This window comes from Bacillus rossius, chromosome 13 (assembly GCF_032445375.1).
Source record: "Bacillus rossius redtenbacheri isolate Brsri chromosome 13, Brsri_v3, whole genome shotgun sequence".
Classification (NCBI taxonomy): domain Eukaryota; kingdom Metazoa; phylum Arthropoda; class Insecta; order Phasmatodea; family Bacillidae; genus Bacillus; species Bacillus rossius.
The window spans coordinates 31,323,993-31,349,206 of NC_086340.1; the positions used below are offsets into that span (position 1 = coordinate 31,323,993).

The 25,214-nt window shown below is 35.6% G+C and overlaps 1 protein-coding gene across 1 annotated transcript in view; it reads left to right on the plus strand.

Annotated features, from left to right (window-relative positions):
• Positions 1 to 13,018: 13,018 nt before the first annotated feature.
• Positions 13,019 to 25,214, plus strand: part of LOC134538616 (kinesin-like protein CG14535) — a 55,211-nt gene continuing 43,015 nt past the window's right edge. The window contains exons 1-3 of the mRNA XM_063380047.1: positions 13,019 to 13,160; positions 18,774 to 18,910; positions 22,558 to 22,719. Coding sequence (XP_063236117.1) covers positions 13,019 to 13,160; positions 18,774 to 18,910; positions 22,558 to 22,719 — 441 coding nt within the window. The remainder of the gene's footprint in view (positions 13,161 to 18,773; positions 18,911 to 22,557; positions 22,720 to 25,214) is intronic.

Genomic DNA, 25,214 nt, shown 5'->3' on the forward strand with positions numbered 1-25,214 from the left:
CACTTTACTAAGCACGATGCAACAAATTAAACTCAATTTATTGAATATTCGATCAATTTTCAATGGATTATAAAAATTATGCTTGAATGAAAAAACAATTTAATTTTTAATTTTTGAACCAATTTTAGTAAAAAAATACTTAGTATCATCTCGAAAAAAGTATTTTATCTATACAAAAATTACCATGGCCATGTGTTGTAGAAAGTTATAATATTTTTCTTGAAGTATTACAACCTATTCTTGGCAACTGTTTTCCAAAGGAATCTTTTGTAAAAATTCAGATAATTTTTTTTTCTGTGGTGCTCTAAATCATAAATACAGCCAAACTGTTCCAATCGTTAAGTCAGAAATTTGCTGGAGATGGCATGCTGTGACAAAGTTGTTGTGACTTTTTTCTACCTCGCCATCTCTATTTTGCAAAACCCAAAATATTGCGGAAATGGTGCTTGATCACGTCTGATAATGGTTGCCAAGCATGAATCTATATCGTTAAACACAGTAATTTATAAACAATACAGTCATTTGAAATTTTTTCCACAATGCAAAAACTGCTCTTCAGCCAATGTTCTGGGCGTTTAACCATAATTACCCACACACCCTGTTACCACATCCCATTTTTCCAATACAGCATTTAGTATTTACGTTTAGGTATTAGAATATGGAGTTGGTGTCTGTTCTAAAGTTGAAGTCACTCTGGTCAGTAATCAGTGAACAAAGCAAACCGTAGCCTAATGCTGGAAGGTTGTTTCATAATTTGAAAGGAACCTTATAGAAGAATCGTAGAATATCATTATGAAGTGACTCTTGTCGAACGAAGATGTTACCAACACATAAGAAAAAAAAAGCAGTAAACTTTATTATGAAAAATGGTTTTGTGATCCAAATGGGAAATGTGTGGAGAAGAAGAGGCTGTTTTTCTAATTCTGACTTCAATTATTAACGCGACAAAGATGGCATACGTTCACTTACCTCTATGATTTTTGATGTGTAACATCTTAATTCTCGATGTACGAGATTTGGTAGGAGTAACTTCGTGAATGGAACGGAAGTCACATGGAACGGAAATGTGTAACAACGTAACTACCATCTGTGGCGGATGGCGCGAACAAAAGTTCACAAACCCAAATTGGAACTTTATAGAACTAACTGTTTAATTAATTTCAAAAAGATGGTCAGTATTTTAATAAAATTCCTCGTCAAAAACAGGTTCAAAGCTGGGGTTTAGTATTTTGTCAAGTCCTTCTCGCTTTCAACGGAACTTTTTCATTAAATAGTTTAAATTTTTGTCTTTTTAACATAATAGTCGATAGTCGACGTAGCTGCTCCGGCAGGGAATTCTAGCGGCGGGTGCGGGAACTACGTGTGATTCGCGCCCTGAAATATCTTTGAAAACAAAATTGGCATTTTTTTATTACACTCGGCATTATTTTAACGAATTCTACGATACATTTCGTGTCCAAGTGTCGTAATATAATTGTGTTTGCAACATGAGAACTCATGAATTTGCTCGTTACCTAGGTTAGAAGTTCCTGACTTGCTCACTTTTTCTATAGTGTTGTACTTATGGTTTTGTTGACAGCAATGTTACAAATCATTGTCCATAAATAATTTTTCATGGCTTTTTAAAAGTATTTTAAAGTGTGATTTATGCCTCAACGTAGGAATAATTCAAATTTTAAACGATAAAACGTTGTTATGGCATAAAAACTGTAGAAACAAACGGAGTTGCTTAGCTTTGGGGTTGTAGCCGCGTCAAAGTTTTGGTCGACGTTGCAGTTGCCATCATCAGGGAGAAGTTACCTACTGAGGTAATTGCAAGTTGTCCTGCAATTTTAATACTCTCGCCTTAGAGGGGAGTGTTTCCAGATTGGCTGCAGCTGTGGGCCAATCATAGCCTTCCTTTATTCTTGTTGTGGTTGACCTGCTGGTTTGGTCAATCGGAGCTGAGCTTCTGTGATTAGCTGGAAGTGCTGGCAAATCAGTGGCCTCTTCTCTTATGGTTGGCTGGGATCTTTGGCCAACCAGAGGCGACTTGTCTGTTGTTGGATGCAGACCTAGGTTTTGAGGATTTATGAAGTGTGGGTCCTATATTCTGCTAAACTTGTATCGATTTTCTCTGATCATGTTCGATGGGTGTTTTAATATTTCTACTTATTCTCGAATGTATATTTTCTTGTACTGTCGGATGTTGACTATGGTGTGTAACTGGTCGAATTCAATGCTGTTCCTGGTTCCAAAGAGTGTTCTGCTATAGCTGATTGTAAGTTTTTATTTTATAGTCGCTGATATGTTCTTTAACCCTTGTGATTATTCGCCTGTCAGTTTGTCCTACGTATACTTCGCCACATGAACATGGAACCTTGTACACACCGGGTAGATTCTCGGCTGGAGTTTTATCTTTCACTGATGACGGCAACTGCAACATCAACCGAAACGACGGTGATATCTTCGATTTCGACGCGGTTACAACCCAGAAGCCAATCAACTCCAGACAATGGCTGCGAAAGCCTGCGATCATTATTGTAGAAATCAATGTTTCGTCTGTTTGTTTCACCATCTACCGCTTTCAAGGGACCATCTTTCAATTTTACTGAGTGATTTCGGAAAAATGTGACAACAGGATAGCCGGAAAAGCATTCGAACACGATCATCCAAAATTACAGTTCTGTGTCTTACTTTACACTACCTTGTACCTTTTTCCATTTCAGTGAATTTTATTGAATATCTGTGAAAAAAACGTTTCTAATTGTGTCTTAGCAATCCTTTCGTAGATTCCGGTTACCTAAGTGTTATGATTAATCAACTATTTTAGCTCATTTTCATCGTGAGTTATTGTATATTGTAGGCAGAGTTCTGTCGAATTCATTGAAATAACCAGTCACCAATACGGCGTCAAACGAATTTTCAATTACTATCATTATAGCGATTTCAATAAATTGTACATCAATAAATGATTCATAAATTGAGTTTTCTGCAATTGCGGGACACTATCTTGTTTATCTTCCCCATTTTGAGGACAGGGTTGACATGAATGTTGGCTGTGTAGAACGAGGTGGGTCTAAGAATGACCGTTGGCCCTTCAGTGCTCGAGCATTCGGAAAATTAAATGAGACGAGTTTTGAAGGAGGAAGAATGACAAGATAGTATCTGGACCAAAGTGAATCATGGGTTATTTAAAAACTCTGTCGGCTATTTTTCTTTTACTCGTTGGCATACTTTCATAACGAAATTAGTGTTTTTTTAACATATATTTCTAAGAATTTTCACATAAATTTTAAGAATAACTTGTTTTAAAATATTATCCAGGGATATTTGTAAATTTTCAAATATAGAGATACTTATAAAAAAATGAAATCACAAGGATAAACAGAAATAAAGCCAAAATAAAAACACTTATATCTTCCTCGTGAGTTTATATTGTTAACTAGACACAGCACTACGAAGATCCAATTATCAGGTACTAGGAAACACCCTTGTTTTATTTTAAAGTGGATTCTTAGTTATAATTTCAGTAAGTTAACTGCAATTTCTAAGGAATGTATGACTTTAGACCATTTGTAACATTGGATACTGATGCGCGGATCTCGCAAGGTTACTAAAAATGTTCATGGTGCCAGTATACAACTGCTTGTTTTTTGATGTCACTGACGAAAAAAAAAATATAAGGGTGGCATAGTGAGTGCAATTGGAGTACAGAATATATTGTCTGTTTCTGAACTTTCTCTAAAGACTCCTTTGGAAACCAGTTAATATATTGTAACCTTTTACAACACATGACTATGAATATTTTTGCATGTATGAAATACGTTTTTCGAGAGTATAATGAGAACTTTTATTTTACGAAAATTGCTACTTAATTTTATATTTTAATTGATGTTTAATTCAAGCATAATTTTTTTAAAGCATGGACAAAATTATCGAATATTCTATAATTTGACTTTATTCTTTAAAATCATGTTTACTAACATTTGCAGTTAATACTGGAAATATATTTAGGGGATGTTTTAAAATAGCTTCAAGTATTAGAGTTACTAGGACAAAGCAAAGCATAAATGCCCTGGTAAGAATCTGAACACAGTTCTTCTGCAAACACTATTTTGAATTGATATAGTTGTTTGCATGTAAATGCACAAATTTAAAATTATATGTTATTTTAAATAAATATTTCTGCTCCATTTACGAAAATAATTATAATGTATTGTCAATTGTATAAAATATCACCGTAATTTGTGCGTTTAAGTGCCAATTCAGTAAGTATTTGATACTTCGCGAAAAGTGCATACTTTAAAATATGTACCACGTGTAAATACAACGTTTTATAATTTGATTTTTTTTAAAAAAAAGATGTTAATGCTTGAGTACCATTTATAAGCAAACGGAAATGTGATTTCTTACCTCGAGTTGTGCGCAGAAGACATTAAACTTGTCAAAAAACTTGTTACGAGTAAGTGACATGTGATGTTTCGTAATTTGATACTAGCTTTGTGGCGAATTTTATATATGTTATTATTTTTATTTCATAAGTTCAATTTTTCTGATTCCTTGGTGTCCGTCCTTATCATAATTTATGTTTGAGTTGTCCTATGTTAATCATTTTGACTGTGTCTGTACTTAGGTAATATATGGTTTGAGCGTACCTATTAAAGGCTATGACCGTTGGCAGGTAATCGAATAATAAATAAATGAAATATATTATGTGTCACGTAAATTGTCTAAAATTTGTCATTTATCGCATCAGAACGTCAACATAATGGTTAAAATGTTTTATGTTACTTACATTTGTTGAAGAAACACACCAAAGGAACAACCATATAAAGTCAGTATTTACACATAGTAGGTAATATATGTTGTTGTTGGCGAGTTACCCAAACATTTTGAGATGTAATTTACTCCTGTGTTTTTTTTTTTAAACTTTTTTAATCAAAATAAAATCTTGTTTTTTTTTAAATTTATTAATTTAATTTATTTATAAACTATTAAAACAAATATTTATCTCTAAAAAGAAATCACCGTTTATGTCCGTCAAGCGGGTTTCGGTGTTGCCAACCAAACGGGAACACATCGTTACCAACGCAAGGCTAATTGTTTGACCGGTTTTGGTCTCACTCATCGGTCGAGAGCAGTTACCTAATTCCCAAACTTTCATTCGCAGAACATGGCACGATTGTTTGCACACGAGCCACGACCACCACGTGGAGTGGTTCTCAGACACCCGCTGGCGGGACCCTTCTGCTCCATCTCAGACAGACTTCCCTCGCGCGCGGAGTTTAAATGGTGTTCTCCGAGTTCCAATCCGAGCCGCCCTCCCGGGCCCCGCCGCGACCACTTCATATCTGGCTCGACGAGTCGCGGCCAATTACGAGCACCGGGCCTGATGGCGGAGGGGGGAGGGGAACCGGCGCCAAAGACCGCAAACCACCGGGCTCTCGCGCGGCACAAAGGAAGTTATATCCTCGTCCCCCCCCCCTCCACCCCGGTCATGGGGATCGACCCCGGAACTCCCCGTGAAGAGCGTGAAGCCGCTTCGGAGAACTCCGCTCGACCGCGATCACCCGACACCCAACAGCAATCTCTGGCTGATGAGTGAGACCGAGGCCGTTCAAACAATTTGCCTTGCTTTGGTAACGATGTGTTCCCGTTTGGTTGGCAAAACCGATCTCGCTTGACGGGCTTAAACGGTGATTTCTTTTAGAGATAATTTTTTTTTCAATAGTTTATAAATAAATTTAATTAATAAATTAAAAAAAAACAAGTTTTTATTTCAACTAAAAAGTAAAACAATAAAACCACAGGAGTAAATGACATCCAACATTTTTTTGGGTGACTCGCCAACAACTGATATTACTATGAGTAAATTCTGACTATAAATGGCTGTTCATTTGGTGTGTTTCAATAGCAAAAGTAAATAACACAAACTATATAACGATTATGTTCACGTGTTGATGCGATTAAAAAAAAAAAAAAAAACTCGCCGCGAATAAGTAAAATAGGTAATAAAGCGTGTATAAAATAAATATATCGTCATCAGAACTGAACAGGTATGTAAAATTTCTGCTCGCTAGTTCAAGCGGAAGTGGTTTTAATTTAATTTTCAAGATTTGAACTAATCAGACAAACACGCTAAGTTAAATAAAAGCTTATAAAAACGTATCTCGCTTAATAAATTCAATAAACTAAAATTAATCATTCATTTAAATGTTTCTTCAGTTCAGGGAAAACGAAAATTTTAAATTAATAACTGCACTGGTGTGACCTTCAACAATGAAAAATAAATTGGTAGGATGAGCTTTATCCCGGAAGAATCAAATTAAAATACTATGTGCATAAAAGTTGTGTGTAGCTTTATTTGAAATTGAAAGGTTTTTGTTATAAATGTCAACATTTAAATGAAAGGTGATACATATATACATACATACAACTAGTTTGACGATCTGTTTGTACATGTCTGCATTAAATAGGTCATAGCTTGTTTGAAAGATATGAAGAGTATCAAAAAAAGAAGGCCTTTAGGTTCAGAGACGCTTGGCTTGTACGTCTGACAGCAGACATGACCTGGTTGAAAAGAATAAAGAATGTCAAATAAAAACAACAAAAAAAACCCTCATAGCTTGTAGACATTTGTCTTATATGTTTGTAATTGGCAGTTTAGTCTTCCGAAGGACTACCGAATACAGCCTCCGTGGTAGGTATGGTTATATTGCGTAACATATTATTATTATTTAGTCGGACAGTTGTCTTGTATAGAGTAATTTTTCGTACTGTTGATGATTAATAAATTCGATAAACGTTAATGAGAAAAATAATTTAAATAAAGATTTTAAGCTTTAATTACTCTTAGCACTAACAAATAACCGAACCAAGGGCGGAAATTGATCGAATTGACAAATATATTATTAGACCAATTTTTTGTATGTTTTACTTTTTTTCTTCAGAATTTCTAATTTAATAATTACATATTTTCAAGATGGGGTCAAATCTGACAATCTGTTACTAGCAGCTGTGATGTCATAATTTAAGTCGTTTTTATGAATTTACACTATATTTAATTACATAAATGTTTAAAGCTAAAATGAACATTTTTTGATTTGACTAAGTATAGAACCAAAGACTGAAATCGATCGAATCAATCATTGTAATGAAAAAACATTTTTCGATGATTATTTTGAAATTTTCCAAATATTTATGTTGATAGTTACAGATTTTCAATATGGCGGCCAAGATGGCCGATAATGTGGCGGATGCTAAGACAGCTGACGATTTGTGATGGACATTACTGCACTCTAACGGGTATAAATTATACCAATATGTTGGCAGCGAACACTAGCAGACCAAAATAAGGTATGGATCCAAGATGTCCATCATGACGTCATACTGATTAGTTATATATTCCTTGAAATTAGTTGTGGCCGGTCAGTGTGCCAGAAGCCTCCGTGGAGGAATGACCAGTCACCATATTTTTTCCCTCTCTGGGCATCGAGCTGAGGACTTTAAGTATCAAGGTGTATGTGAGCTTTATTTAATGTATTAAAAATTTAATTTAATTTTTTTTAAATTAAAAAAATTCGGTTTTTTTGGTGATAATGGCTTATTTTAAATATGACCGACATGACGTCATAATTCATGATGACGAAATTAAAAATGTTGGAAATTAATATAACCCAAAATGGTGTACGTGATTTCATAATATAATATGGTGGAATCCATTACCTACGGCGGAAAGTTATAGAAGACAAAATGGTGGATGTGATGTCATCATCCAAGATGGTGGTTCGGCTCAAGGTCAACTGTCGTCTCCAGAGACTTACTAGCGGATGGTAAATGGGGAATTTAAGTCTATTTGGGGACATTTATTTCTTTTAAGGCCAAAAGCACTCACTCCTGCCGCTGGAAATACAGCTGCATAATACTCACATGTCCTGAAGGATTAAAAGTCAGTGAAACACACTTTGAAATACATCTAACTGAATCGTGTATGATGGGGAGACAAGGAGGATTGTGACAGCAGCCAATGAAAACACGATATCCTGGCACAGAACAAATAAGTGAATTTTTTATGTCTCTGATCATTTATTAATCTAACGAACTAGAGTATAAGAGATTTGTTTTAACAGCTTCTAAATTCATAAACAGACTTGTGATAAAACAGAATATTTTCAACAAAGTATTTTTTCTTTTTGATTGGGTGCCAAAAATTACGGAACTCACTCCAAATAATTTTTTTCAAGTTTGTTACACCCAATTTCGGATCAGCATGAATACTTTTCGTTTTGTACATAAATTTTTCATTATGCATTAAAAAAAGTTATAAACCTACATATTAATGTTAGAAGCGAACCTTGAATTTTGTATTAAGGGAGGGATAATTATTATTGACTGACAAATGTTAAATTTTATCTTTCTTATAGGCATTGGCAACTTGATTGTAAATTATTATACATATGTAACAAATTATTGTACATATGTAACAAATGGAAACTATATGAATCACATCTTCAGTCTGCTTGTGCTTGAGATGACGGGAACATGTGTCAGTTCCCGATACGTCTTTACTGTTTTGTCTTAGGACGTCTTCTGTGTTCGTCTGTGCTTTCGTAGTTGTGTTGTCCAAGAATATGTTTAGTTCCATGGCTGGGTTCGTTTGTGCGTCGCTATGTTGTGGTGTTGCCCACATTATCTGTTCAGTATAATCCTTGGGATCACCTGTTTGTCGAAGTGTTGCCCAAGGTTGTTGTTTGTATTTACTGTTCTTGTTGCAACTGTGTCGTCGTTGTCGGCCCGCTGCGTTCGTCTGTGCTGTGATATTTTATTTCTGACAGTTTCCTTTCACGGGAATATTTTTGCAGTCTATGCATTCAACATTTGACATCAGATGATTTTGGCTGGTTTTAAGTGTGTTTGTGTATTCATCTTTTTTTTGTCCATTCTTGAGGTTTCTCTGTGACATACAGCGTAAACCAGGAATGTCCACAAAATTATTTTACATCAAGCTTCCCCTTTACAAACATCATTCAAAAAACGTTTCATGTAAATTTACTTAATTTCATTTATTCAATTACATTTGAGTACAAATCAATTCCTTTGTATTGTATCAAGTAATTTTGTTTGATAAATAAGTTTTCGATTCATTTCGGTTTATGTGGCTGTATTTCATTTCCATTTGTACCGTTTCAAATTATTTTGGTTATTTCATTTAAATATGTACAGGTATGTAAAATTTCCACACATTTAAGTTCTTTCTTTTCATTTAATTTGTTACAATTAAAGCATTTAATCATTGAAATTGGATTCAATTAAAATACTTTTATTTCATTACAATTGGGTTCTTTTGATGCTGTTTCATGTAATTTTACTTCATTTCATTGATTCAATTACATTTGAGTACAAATCATTTCATTTGTATTGTTCTAAGGTCCCGAAGAGCCACGTGTAGTTTCTTCTTCGTCGTAGTGTCTTACATTCTGTATTATGGCGACGTGATTAATCATTCGCTACGTTGAAACCTACTCCGACGCGCTGAATATATATTCTTTGTTTCTCCCCACGGAGCATCAGTGGTTTCCATCTGGAAAATTCTTTTCCGAACTGAATTTCCAAGACTCCCCTTCATATTGCATCTTGTGTTCACTCTTTTCCCAGACTCCCCTGCAATATTGTTTTATTCTTTAATATTGTGGCCTGTCTCTCTCTTTTTACCGATCAGGGAATATTCTACGTGCCTTCCATATAAAGTAAAGATTTTTATGTTCGGCACTTATATTGTGATATCGGAGTGAATATTCTGGGAACTTCATTTCACATTTTGGTGCTGCCATAGCACGTGTGACAATATCAAAATATTTCCCCATGTAAATATGAAAAACGAATTCATGTTGTCCAAACTGTTAAAAAAACTTTTATCTGGATTTATGAAGAATGCTGTTTGCTGATATCCAGGGTTGTTAGTAAATTTTGCGGGCACTGAGTTTAATTACGTTGAACTCAACACCATTTGAAATTTTTTGATATGTAAACATCTCTGCTATCTGTATACGGAATTTGGTAGAATCAATTTTGTGAATGGAACGGAAGTCGCATGGAACGGAAATTTGTAACCACGGTGCTGCCATCTGTGGCGGATTGCGCGAACCAAAGATCATAGAGACAAAAGGAAATGTAGTATTAAATGTTTATTGAATTTTAACAAGATGGGTAGTATTTTAGTAAATTTCCTTATCTAAAATAAAGTTCCAAAGCCGGGGTTTATTTTTTTAAGTCTTTGGAACTATTACCGGAGCTGTTTAATTATATAGTTTAACTTTTCGCTCTACAAATCGGATGATTTGATAGTCGAAATAGCTGCCCCGGCGACGAATCTAGCGGCGGGTGCGGAAACTACGTGTGATTCGCGTCGAGAAATGTATAGTTTAAACCACATTGTTCGTGTATGTGTGCCGCTCGGCATTATTTTAAAGAATTCTACATAAAAATTTCGTTCCGAGTTTGGTAGTATAAGTTTATTTGCAACATGAGAACACAAGAATTAGCTCGTTACCGAGGTCGGATGTTTACACATCTCTGGTGAGTACTGTAAGACTCACCCACATTTATTTTTCATTTTTTCGTCATTATTATTTTAAGGGCTCCATTATGAAATTCTAACACGATATTTCTCTTGTGTTTGATGATGTGTCACAAATATTTTCCACACATATATCAATTAATTGTAATATAAATGTAAAGAAAAAAAAAACGTTGCGCGTGTGTTCGTAAACACTATCCCTTGCGCGACTTTTTAAACCCACGATATCACGCTAAGAAAATACCTATTGAAAATACTTGGGAGAGTACAAGAAATTCAAGGGATATATCGTGTTGGAATCCCAGAAATACGTCTTAAATAACAGTTATAACAAGAAAATTAAAAAAAAAAAAATATTCTACTTGGCCTCTGATGCAACAAATGGCAATGGATATTTATGCATATATGAAATACGTTTTACAAATAAATACTGAGTATTTCTTACGTTAATTTGCGCAAAATTTTATATTTAAATTTATGTTTCATGCAAGCATAATAGTTTTAACTAATGGAAAATATAATCGAATATTCAGTAGTTTGAATTGTTTTTTATTGTTTCGTGATTTATATTATGAAAGTTAATACTGTAAAGCTATTCAAAGAACGGTTTACAAATAACTTTAACTATTGGAGATACTGGACAACACACAGAATAAATGCCCTGGTAAGAATCTGACCCTAGTATTACAGCGAACACTATCTTGTAGTCATAAAATTTTTTCATGTAAATGTAAGAGGTTACAAATATCTGTAATTTTCGATGATTACTTCTGTTCCATTTGCAAAAAAAAATACAGTTTGGAACACAGAACAAAATAAGTCGTAGGTTCTACAAATATCTGTATTTGTCTGGGACAACGAAAGTAGTATAGCTTGGTTCCTCCTATGCCAGGGTCCAGGATGACTTTGACCTTGACCTTCAACCTAAGTCGTCAACTTGGATTCCGACATCTTGTCATCAAGCTCCTCAATCCCCGAAAGTTGCATTTTTAGTTACGGCCGCCATCTTGAATTCTATTAAAATTACCGCTTTCTTGGATATGATGTCTCAGCCAAATTTTTAAATTCTGATGACATATCCGCCATATTATTGTCGACTACTGGAGACCTAGATCTTGGATGTTGACACGACCGCAATCTTGATGTTTTGGTTTTTTCTGTTCTGCTTGAGGCCGCCATTATGGATTCCATCATCTTTGTTTCTGCTGTTTGTTCGTAGAGAGCGCGAAAATCTTTCTACCTAATGCACATAAGGTCGATGTTTTATTACCTGCTAATATTGTTGTGGTCATATCGACACAATATTTTGTAATTTTTTACAACATACATTGATGCGCTGACTTCACAGCTCTAACTTCCGGGTTAGAAAACACAGTTCTTTGACCGCACGGCCATCGAGACATTTACCAGACCGAGAGTTAAATAAGGTAGGCCTATATTAAATGTTACACACATATTCGGACTTTAATTATTTTTTTAAATTGAAGGAATAGTAAATATTATCACCTGTTCGATACCGAGCAGCCATTTTTTTTAATACTTGCTACCAGAAGCGCTAGTTAACACACATTACCTGCTAGAGAGTGGAACCGCAGTCTTTTTTTCAGTAAACGATACCAGGAGCGTTATTATCTAGTAGTACACACAACGTCTGCTAGAGTGTGTTGACGCGGTATTATTTTGATTTTTGTCTTCCGCCAGAGTGCAAAAATAATTTATTGCCAGGGCGCCCGCCATATTGTCGACCATCTTGGCCGCCACATTGAAAGTCAGTAAACTTAAGTTTGAAATTCGGAAAAAAATTAAAAAATCATCAAAATAATTGCTTGTTCAAATAACGATTAATTAGATCACCTCAGTTTTATCCTTGATCATTGGAAAATCGTTAATTATAGGTAAAAATCTATGATTTAATTATAATTACAAAAAGTGACAGTTTCCAGAAATAAAACAAAAAGTACAAATAAACAATTTATTACATAATTTCTACACTACTACAAGTACAAAATCAGTTTATACCTTCACAGTATTTCAAAAGTACCGCCAAAGAGTCAGGGCGTCGGTATAACACACTACTTCTATCAAACTGTGACAAACATAACGACGTATTTAGTGGGAAGTTGCAGTTTTCATGACGTCTAGCAAGCGGAGCTAGCCTAAAGGTTCTGCCACAGTATGTGCAAACAGTATCTTGCTTGCGCTTAACTGATCCAGTGCAGGTATTACAATGTCGATGTAAGCTATCTTGTTGGTTAAAAAGGTTTATTACATTTATTGCATTGCAAAAGTGTTCTTTGCGGTGCATTATTCGGGCACACGCTTTCTTTCAAGTCTGCGAGCGTTTGATTGTGTAGTGAATGACGCACCACAGTATTTGCACTGGTGCGAAGAAAGTCCGTCATTCATTGAAGTCTCTGAGGTTTGCTAGTAAACCTTCAACTGATGAAACAGCACGCGCCGATGCCGGTTTCACAGCTGCCACCGGGACCTCTGCAGATGGGGACCTCTGCAGCTGAAAGCATCGCTGCCATTAAGGTATGCACTACTGGCAGGCCTTCCATCCAGGTCGATATTAAAGATACCATCGAGTTCACAGGACTAGGCAATTACGCGATTTGTGCACCGGGCTAGTCAAACTAGCTTTCCCGTACTGCACCACGGTCAGAGGGGTACTGAGGGTCCTGTCGTCTGGACCTCACTTATACATCCGATGTTGCTAATACAATACGCGAGTCAAAACAAAATTTAAAAAAGGTGGCACATTTAAAATGGAAGCACAATCAACGAAAAATTAGGAAAACAGGAAGCACAATGGACAAAAGAAAATGACACACAGTACACATAATGGACATGCAATAGACACACAATGAACACACAGTACACCCAGGACACACAATTGACACACAGTACACACACAGGAAACACAATGGACACACAGTACATACACGACCACACAAGTAATACACGTACTGGACACTGGACTGAAAGCAACGCCATCTGGACATCACACATATACACGCGGCTGTTGGTATACTACGTGAGTCAAAACAACGTATTTAAAACATTTTTTTTTGGTAGAGTAAATTGTAGATACCAACAGTTTAAAACAAAGAAAAACACACGAGTATCGTGGCAAGATGGCTGCCGTGACGTCAGAGGTCGGTCGGACATTGACCCTATCTACATTAACAGCCTGGAACTTGGTGCAGGAGGAACCAATCTATAATAACGATGAAAAGTTCATAAGTTTACTGTAATTTTCAAAAGTGCAGATCTGTGTGGGTGATCCAGTAATCACATTTCTGTAAAGGCAAATTAAAACTAAATTGAAACTAAAATTTGAGGTCGTACGGACTTGACTTGAGACAAACTGCAAACCACGGAACGAATACAAACACAAGCTGTGAGTAAACATGCACCGAGAGGAACTTTCAAGCGAAAAACAAAACCAAACACAGAAAAGCCTGTAATAAACACAAAATGCCGATTTTAAATGCGACTTTCTATTAATCTCAAAATATAAGAAGCAAAGGAAGGCTGAGATGGAGATTAAGTGTATTATTTTGCAAAAAAAAAAAAAAAAATCCAAAGTTCATCAGAAATAGAGCATTACTAAGGTTTTTGGTTTAGGGCAGATCAAATTATTTTTAATAGCTTCGCTGAATAAAGTTGGGAACATTTTACCCATGAAACCGTTTCGGATTCACAACGAAATAATTATCGGATGTTTTACTCTGACAACACATTTTTAGTGGTTAGAAAATTTGGTTTTCCCAGAAGTCAACATGGTGATTTCTTAAAAAGACTTTATGGTCACTATAAAGCATTAAAGAGGAAGATTTCCATGAATAATATTCTTTTTAAGATGTCACAGAAACATTTTTCCAACCAATATAATAGAGCAAAGTAATAAGCATTATTGTATTTTGCATGATCGCACAGAGTCTGTCTAATCTCTTTACATCGCGGGAAAAATCTACAGCTAATACTGAATTTTTAATACCGACCAAGTACTTAGCAGTTACCCCTAAGTTACTTAGTTTAATATTATGAAAAAAATAGAGTAAAACATTCTTTCAATGCCAACGAAAGCCAATATACTATCTGGCAGGCGGATAAGTAATTTATTAAATTCTCTGCGTACTTTACGCACGAACAGATTCTTTGCAATCCATAATCGAGTGTAAACAATTAACAGCCGCTAAATATATATCTTTATATATATATTTCTTGTGTGCGTGTGTATGTCACTGAACTCCTCCTAGACGGCTGGACCGATTTTGATGAAATTTTGTGCGTGAGTTCACGGGGTTTCGAGGATGGTTTAGATTCACAATTGGATATTTTATCTCGATTCTGAGTTAATAAAAACTAAAAAAAAAACACGCTTTAAAAGCAAAAATTGCAACGCATTATTAGAAGCCATTAAGTTTTGCTATTGTAAGGAACTAAGTAGAGAGTAAGAAAAAAATAAAGATCCTGACAGTTTATAGCGGCGCCATATTTGTTTCAATTTTCAATACCCTTTTTGTATATTACAATTTAAATTGCAGAAAAAAAATCATGTTTCATAGCCACATAAATAGTGAGGATGGTTTAGATTCACAATTGGATATTTTATCTCGATTCTGAGTTAATAAAAACTAAAAAAACACGCTTTAAAAGCAAAAATTGCAACGCATTATTAGAAGCCATTAAGTTTTGCTATTGTAAGGAACTAAGTAGAGAGTAAGAAAAAAATAAAGATCCTGACAGTTTATAGTGTCGCCATATTTGTTTAAATTTTCAATACCCTTTTTGTATATTACAATTTAAATTGCAGAAAAAAATCATGTTTTATAGCCACACAAATAGTGAGTGTGTGTCATTTCTCTATGTCCACGAGGTCTCGCCGCGTCAATTTTCTCCTTGGAGCGAACCCGTCCGCTTAATTAAATAAACAGCTTTTATCGTTGAATGATTTCATGATTTATGTAATGAAAATATGCTCTCATAAAAAAATTAGTTGGATAGACATTCAATAGGTGTCTTTCTCTCACTCTCTCTCTCTCTCTCTGAAATGTATGTAGCTTGCTCGCGGGTCAGTAATGCAGACAATCTTTACATTCTAGCTCGAGACGGAAAAAACAGTAAATGTGGTTCACAAAGACATTTTATGAAGTGTCTTCCCGTCATTACATTTGAAAGTAGAAACATATTTACTCAAAATTTAGGTAGTAACATATTTTTATTGCAAAGACTGAAATAGAGGTGAGAAAAATTATCATTTGTGAACATAAGAAAACTACTACAACTGTATCAACTGTTATGTTATAATGTTTAAATTTCTAAATTGGTGCAAGATAATACAAAATTCCATGCGGAAAAAGTCGTGGGCAGCAGATACGTATAGTTATAGGTGTGGGGCTATGCATGCTGATTTTTAATATATTGCATGGATGCGAACATGTAAGAATAATCTATCTATCTTACTATAATAAAACAGTACTTTTTCTGTCTGTCTGTTTGTACGCGATTTTGATGAAATTTTGTGTGTGAGTTCATGGGGATTCGAGGATGGTTTAGATTCACAATTGGATATTTTATCTCGATTCTGAGTTAAGAAAAACTAAAAATACACGCTTTAAAAGCAAAAAAACTAAGCATTGTTGATAATTAGCCTCCATGGCAACGGGCTTTTGCATTGTTGTTGCCTTCTGCGTAACCATGGGAAAGGTTTTCGGTAACGGCAGTGGCGTGCCCAAGAGGAGGGGTATGTATAATGAGAAGATACAAAATGTCCAGCGTAGAAATACTTACCGCCATATCCATATCTCACAAAAAGTACATTTGGGCAGGAAAATGTCTGTCGGGTCCGCTAGAAAGATATATAGAGAGATAGAGATATAAATAGAAAGATAGAGTTATAGAGATATACATAGAGAGATAGAGAATTGTAGAGATAAAGAGAGATGCTTAGTATACGTTTAAAAAATTACAAAAAAAAATTGATTGAGGCATTGCAACGCATGCCGGGCATTATCTAGTATCAGTATAATTTCCCGTGTCTGCATATTTTCGCACTTACATACCCATGTTCCCACGCGCTTGAGCTTTTGAATTATACACGTGATACTCGTGTGATTTTATTTGTTTTAAACTGGCGGCAATCGTGGGAGAGTGACCACGCTTCAGTCGAAAAGTTGTTACGTTCAGTAGCATCGAACTGAATTAAACACGGGGTTGGTTTGGAGGTAAACCCCATCTTGACACGTGGGATTATTTAACTTTATTGTATGTACACTGTCAGCTCCAACGCCAATTTAGACTTTTGGCACGCGGGGGAAGAATAAATACTTAGATATAGATAAAAAACCATACAACCGAGATTTGATCGTTGAATAACTAGAAATTAAAAAAAATTATAATTTAAATTTAAGTGTTTTGTTTAACCACCAAATAATGCACCACAACTCTGTATAACTAAAAACATGGGGGACTTGATATCATTTGTCTTAAATTTTCTATCAGTAGTAACAATATGAGTAGTAATATATTTGCTATCACTAATTTTAGGATATAGTCAATACGAAAATTTTAGAACATAGTCATTATGAAAATAAACTTATGATCTTCATAACAATAAATAACTTAAAATTAGTAATGGGGTTTTTCAAGGGCACAAATCCGTAGGATTCGCAATTTTGAGCCACGTAAATTTACGTGGGGGGGGGGGGGGGGGATATTTCGGCCCGAGAATTTTGCACGTGGTGTTAACCGACACGTCATACCTGGATGCGGTGCCCGTATGCTGTACACTGCCTATATTCTGGCCCACATGCATGCAATAAAAATCAAACTTTAAAAAATACAGAAAATTTTCCATAATACATAGTTGTGACATGAAACACGCTTCACAGTCAAGCTTTTGCAAGTGCAGGCAGGCACCCCTTAGAGAGGGGTTTCTTAATTCCAGGGGGCTTGGGCCCTTGTCCCCTTGGGATCTATGCCCAGGAGGTGCTTGATATCATTTGCCTTAAAATTTATATCACTAATGTTAGGATATAGTCATTAGGAAAATAAAAGACGAGAGCACCCCACATTTTATTTATATAGAGTTGTGGTGCATTATTTTTTAGCTGTTGGACAAAAAAAATTATAATTATATTTTTAGTACATTAAATTATGAAATAATTTTTTTTTTAGTTTTTCAACTATGAGTTTATTTTATTCTTTTTAGTATAAAAATATAAAAAAATTGAATTTGAGTAATTGAATCAAATTAAAAATACTAAACATGAGTGATTGATGTACTAATTTGTTACAATGAACTTAAAACTAGTCATTAATATTCACGTAAATATAATAATTTCAACTAATGCTTCAACTTTAAATGGAACTTTCCTTGTTATCTTACAGCAGTAAAGTTCTACTTGGAGACCATCCAGTGACTTTAAGTGACTAAGAGCTTCATAAAAGCCTGTCCAGCAGCAAAGATACGCGATCCCATATAAACAATTGCATAATCAACAGCGTAGCTTTGAATTTGATGCACGGTAGATGCCCAACTCAGAATTAATGGTAACATTCACTTTTGAACAGTATCATAGCTGTATTTCGCTGGAAACTGGAGGGCTATTTTGTAATTACCTGTACACAATCTGTGCCAAAATCAACCCGGACTGATGGAATGTTCGTATCATACACTTGATCACGCCGGAAGAGTGGCAAGATAATTACAGATATAGTACCGATATTGATGAGCCCCGGTCACATTTTCCATCATAACCTAACGTTTTGGTTCGGAAACACTACAAATCGAAAAAAGGGTTGAGTTAAATTTTTTTTCTTTCGAAATAATGGGTTTTTAAACACCCAGTACACACTTATATACTCGCAGCGAATGGTACAAGACATGAATCAAAATAACAACCAGTTTCACTTTTACAAACAGGTTATTGCTTGCACTGAACTGATCATGTTCAGATTTCATAAAGTCGGTTTAGACTATCTAGTCTCGAAATTAGTTTACTAAATTTGATGCATTTTCACAGTATTCCTTGTGCGTTATTTCTACATCCACCACTTTAATGTCTGGGAGCGTATGCAATGTTAGTGAATGACGCACCACAGTATTTGCACTAGCGCGATAAACGTTCATCATCCATTTAAGTCTCCTTGTTTGCTGATGAAACTTCAACTGATAGAACAGCACCTGCTGATTTCTCCTTTGCAGCTGTTATCACAGATGCCATCCGGATCTCCGCTGCTGTCGGCATCGCTGCCATCGAGGTCTCCGATACCATCGAAGTATCTGCTGTTTTAGACGATGCCATCAGGTTCTGCACTGCTGATGGTAAACTGGTCAACAAGGTTGAAATACAAATACCAACTAATATCAGGAAACACACTGAATATTGACGATCTGTACTCACCGCAGTCAAAGTGTAACGTGTGTACCTGCGTACACTTGCAAAGTATTATACCCCTGACTTTTCACGGCATACCACCCGCACAACAGTGAGCTGGCCAGGCTTCCCTCGAATAGACGAGACTATTCTTCTTCCAGCTCATCAGGGAAGCCGGCGAGTATAAAAGGGCATGCGCCAATTCTATCGATGAGCAGAACAACTGGGATATCAAGCGAGCAGGCGGCTACGCTGCTCCGACACCGCTCGCCGGCCTACACCGTCAATCGCCGCGGAGTTGCTGCCGCCCGAGGACCGACAAGACATCGACTGGGTGAGACCTCTCCGAGTTGTAACCCAGGATATAGACAGTTCATGTGGAAGCGTCGCTGGATTAAGCATAAAATCTTTCAGAACGAACATTAACTTAAAACGACGGTTCAGCCACAAGGGCAAAGAGGGCGGGCATTAGCAAACTCCGTGAGGGCCGAGCGAGCGGAAGTATTGACACAATCACGACACTATCAGGACACTATCGCGACCAGATCGCGACACGGAATGGACTCTAACTCTACCACCGGTAACGAAGAATCGTAGGCACAAGTAATAGTGAACAAGATAAAGGACTTGCGCTTTACTACGGGAATGCGGAGAGAGCTTCACATGGTACCGGGGGAAGAGTAACGAAAACCAACCTATAAACATTGACAGCGTGACACGACTATAATATATAATTGTAACTTCTTGTATTAAATATCTGAATTTATGTTACGTGTAAAATTGAGTAATATTTAGATTAAGTATGTTCATTGTGACTTTGTATGTGGTATGGCCTTAGTAGTTTAAATTGACGGCGTATCGATCGTTAGCTGTGACGAGCGCACGGCTCGCCACAATTAAGGGTATTGTTTTGTTTTGTTTTAATTGTTCAGGAATCGATCACTTAGCGTTAATTAGTACGTTTTGTGTTCTAGTGGGAACTTACCACAGCAGTTCGTCTCCACGAGAACCCGACTTATTTAAGTGTTATGTCAGTTTGAGAATCTATGCAATTCCTTTTGGTGTTATTACGTTTGTCAATAAATTGTTATTGGATCGAATTTAACTTAGCAACTAATTTCATAACCACCCGCAAACGTCTCTTTTCTTCCTTGTTAGGGTTTTCCTATGTCCTTAGTAAAACCCGCGACAATGGACTGTGGACTTTATCGTCTGGACATCAGATTAATACTTGTAGCGACATGTTTAAGACTCGTGTATTTGATACGACCAACCATAGCTGCAAGAGGTACAAAAAACAAGGGTTGGCTGACATAAAAAATCATAGCTCTGGTCGTAGGCAAAAAATCGAAATAACACAAACTTTATAATTTTTATCTAAAACTGAAGTCTGAAACCATTTTTTATTAGACTAACCATTGCATCAAGCGGTTAAAAAACGGGGTTTGGAATTTTAAGAAAAATTCATATCTCCTTAGTATGTACACTAACAAATCCGTTAAAATTGTTTGTCCATTTTATAATTTTCATCTAAAACTTTTTTCTGAAACAATTTGGGATAATACAAACCATTACTGCAAGGGGTGAAAAATTAAGGGTAGAGAAACAACATTTCGTTACTTTTTAAAAATAAATTTACTTTCATTTCCATTACAATATATTATAAAACCCTTAAACGGTTACTAAAACCTTTGGTTGGAATAATTTTTTATGAAACAAACTATTTACGTAAATCAGGGCTTGAAATTAAAAAATATTAATGTTTTTAGTATCAAATTCATAGGACTTTATTGATAACTATATTATTACTAACTTAAAACTCGGTCCAAAAAAATTCATACGACCACGAATTATGTAGTGCAAGGGATGAAAAATAGTGTTTGAAGATCACAAATAATTGCATGACCAATTAACTAGGCATATTATGAAATCAAGAAATTCACTTCTGGATGCATTAAGTTAAAACCAGTCTAATCTTTTTGGTGCATGGAATATGAGATCTTTTTTTAATGTTGACGAACAAATAGGATAGTATGTCGGCTACCATAATTTCTCAAAATTTCCCAGGTGTTTATAGAAGTTTTCACAATATTTACAAAATAAATAGGTATTTCGAAATCCACCTACGCCTGTAGGCTGTGTCGAAAGGTTTTTTTATAAGAAAGTCAACGTTAATCAAATAAAACCAAAATTGTGTGTTTTGAGAGGAAAAAAAAACTATGGTTATTTTGTTGGAAATAATAGTTTATGCTATATTTTAACTCAATGTATTTATTTAAAAGAGGTCATAAAGTTTATTTAATTGTACTCCTTTAGGCGCATATTGAAAACATGATGTGAGTGATATTTACGAAGCGCGCGCACTATAAAACTAAATTTTCACAGGAAGAATAAAAAACCAAGTACAAAAAAAGTTACACAAAAATAAAAATCATAATGGAGTTTTAAATCAGATACGTTAGTGATTAATATTGAATATTGATCCATATAATTTCAAGTGTATTTTAAAGTGTGTTTATATAAGTGAGTTTACATTCCCGTATGTATAAATTTGTTGCTGTATCAAATTAATGGGAAGATTATTTTAAACTGAGGAGATTTTTTTTAAATACTACTATGATATTTTGCGATTTCAAAAAGACTGTACAATGGATTTGCGGATGTTTTTCTTTTTTAGATAATATTCACGCCAAACCTTAGGTAGTTGCATTTTCATTACATTTTTAAGCGCAATTCCTAAGGATAAATCACTACAAAATAATTTATTTATGTTTTATTAGGAATTGTGTTGCTAGATAAACCTTACACGATATCTGCTATTTGTAAAATGGTGAAGCAATAATTTATAAAAAAACTCTTTGTATTTAAATTACTGCGTTTTTTATACAATCAATATGTTAATTGTCTGTTTTATACAGATGGGAAGTGCACTTACAATTTAACTTAACATTTATCGAAACAAAAATCTGAAATAAAAAAGAAAAAATCTCCCATACTGGGCACGGACATATCTTATTTCAGTCTTTGGTGGTTCACATTTCTTTGCTATAAATACCATGTCCCTACCTATCACGTTAAAAAGGCTCGATTATATAAAGGTAGGTATATTGTGTCCTGATTGGAGTAAAATAAATCAGTATAATATTGACTACTCTATTCATTGAATACACTGTAATTTATTTTTGTAAATGGGACAGAAAATTCACATATATATATAGACTTTTACATGTACATGAAAAAAAAAACTGTATATTACAAAATATAGTACGCATTAATGCTGGTTACGGATTCGTACCAAGGAATTTAGGCTTTAGTTTGAGTCAAGTACTTTTAATATATAGTTAAAGTTATTTTTAAACCGTTCCTTGTGTATATTTCCAGTAATAACGCGCACATTAATACAATAAGCTTACTAAATTAAAGTGAAGTGCAATTATTAAATATTCGAACATGATATCCCGTGGTTTAAAAAATAATGCTGGATGGAACATGAATTAAATATAAAACTATGAGTAATTTTCGTAGTAAAATGCTCAGTGTTTGACGAACGCGGAAAGAACCAGCCACGGCCGTGCGTCGTGCAAGACGACAGCGTGTTGGCGCTGTGCGCAGGTGCGCGTGATGCTGAAGGTGTCCGGCGGCGCGACCCTGGACGCCGCGCTGTCCGTCGACCGGCGCAAGAAGCAGGTGACCTTGGCGGACCCCAGCTCGCCGTCTGCCCGCTCGCCCGGGCTGTTCGCCTTCGACGCCGTCTTCACCGACGACGACCCCCCGGTGCGTGCACCTCGCAGCACCTCCCCGGCTCCGCGCACGTGCCGTGGCCGCGAGGGAGTCCAGTACAAACATTATATATGCGAGGGCTTTTATTTTCAACCTCCGATGTGCTATAACTAGAGACATGAAAAATTCGCGGATTCATTTCGCGATAGGCTAGCATCAAAACAACTATACCTTCGTACCGCTCCGGCGATTGGCCCACATTTTATCCGGGGAACTGTGAGCCAATTGGAAACACTAAACCAAGAAAGTGCCGAATTACGGACAGCCTAGTTGAGACGTCTCACGCATCAGTAGCCAATGAACAGGTGTCATTTCCGCGAATATTTAAAGGACTGTGGAGTCTATCCTAGAGGTCAATGAATCCGCGAATTTTGCAGGTCTCTAGCTATAACAAAGAGACAAGTTGACATAACATTATAATTTTACAAAAAAAAAATTTCAACAGGGTCTTAATTATTTTTTCTACGTGATCGCCAAAACGATCGAGGTATTTGTCATATCGTAACACAAGCAGCTCGATGCCTTCCTTCTTCGATGAAGTCAGCCGCCAGTTAATAGATACAGGGCCAGCGCCTGGCTCTCCCTCTTCCTCACGCCACCGCTGTGAGGCGGGTGGACTAAACGCACGGTGCACTGCCTCCCGCGTAAATAATTATCGCAAGATTTGCAAATATTGGGGCAGAATGCGCCGCGATATTAGTCCACCCGCCTTACAGCAGCGTCGTGAGGAAGAGGGACATTCAGGCGCTGGCCCTGTATTTCTGCTCACTGGCAGCTAACCTCTTTGAAGAAGGCATCGAGAAGCTTGTGTTACGATATGAAAAATGCCTCGATAATTTTGGATTAAGATCCTGCTGTAATTTTGGTGATAAAATTATTATAAAATGCAAATTTGTTTTTTTTATAGTCCAGAAGTTCAAAGGAAAAAGCTCTCATCTTATTTAATATTTTTTCTGTATAACTGAATTTTGTAAGAAAATTTACTGTCACACTTAAATGTGAAGGTAATGAAAGGATATGCCGAGAAACTGAGGAACCAATCCTAGCATCGACTCCGCCACAGCAACGCCATTTAGCATACAGGGGCATCTTCATTGGCAAGACCTCCAGCGTGTTACCAACTGGCGCCTATCTGAGCCTCTCACATTCTGTATGAATCCGAACCTAGTATTACTGCGATCACTATTTTGCAGTAACACAGTTGTTGTTGTCATGTAGATTTACTAATTTTCAAATATCTGTAATTTTACATTAACATTTAAGTTCCATTCACAAAAAAAATGATACCAGTACCCTTACATTTGTTGTTCTGTCACTAGTATTTACAACAGAAATTCACTCAGTGTAATATAATGGGTGTAAATTTCGCACAGTTTTCATTATTACTAACACTTGTGCGACTTTTTTCACCCATTATAATTACACTTAGTGAGTGTTTGATGGATATACTTGTAACAGAACAAGAAATACAAGGGTGATGTGCTTAAATTTCAGAACTAGCTCTTAAATAATATCAATGACAATAAAAATTTAAACAGAGGTGTATTTGTGTTAGTGAGGCGGGTTATAAGGGCGACGCTCTCTGGTCTCCTAGCGCGGTGTCGCCTCTAAGCCCAAGCTTGTATGTAGATGTTTACTTCTTGACAGTGTTTTTCTCTATAGAAAGTAATTTTCGCAAAACGAGCCGTTTATTTGTGTTTCACATATTTATCTCTAAAATCTTGTAGTGTGAGAGATTTAATTATTTTTACTCGGCACTGCGACAAAATCAATATTTGGCACTCACAAAAAATTGCAATTCCTCCATATCTGAAGACGCAGCAAGTTTATTCCCATGATCACTATTTGAAACGTTCTCAGTCAACCTTAGACTTGCAATCACACACACACACATATATGTATGTGAGTTTCGTTAGTTCAATTTTTCGTCAGATTAGCTGCTTATTTTAAAGTTCTGGAATAGTAATGAGTAGATACCTGCGAAATTCTGTTATCATAAACATGTGCATAATCAAGAAGACATCATTAGTTTATTGGTTGCTACCACATTTAACCGTCTATCCGGGTCGCACACGGTGTTTCTCATTGGCTCCCACCTCTTCATGTCAAGTTAAATAAACATTGAGCCAATTATCAAGAGAATTCAAATGAACAAACATGTGTGATCTATTCTGTTGCTACACATAAACAATTAACAGGTGAAGTAAATAAATACGAGTATTTAATTATCAAAATGTGGTTGGTATTATGGGAAGTTCATGTAGGAATTATCAAAAAAATCACTTAAATATTGGAATATTTAAAGTAATGATAAAGTGCCTTTATAATTCAAGAAGATAGGTGACCATAATAATTGAATATATAGTTCTGAGAATTTTATTTTATAGTCTATCTGTAGTCTTAGAAATATCTAAGTTTGATATTATTCTTTAAAAAATAAAACATTTACTATGTTTTTTTTTTTTGTGTTTTGTGTAATATTTTCATTA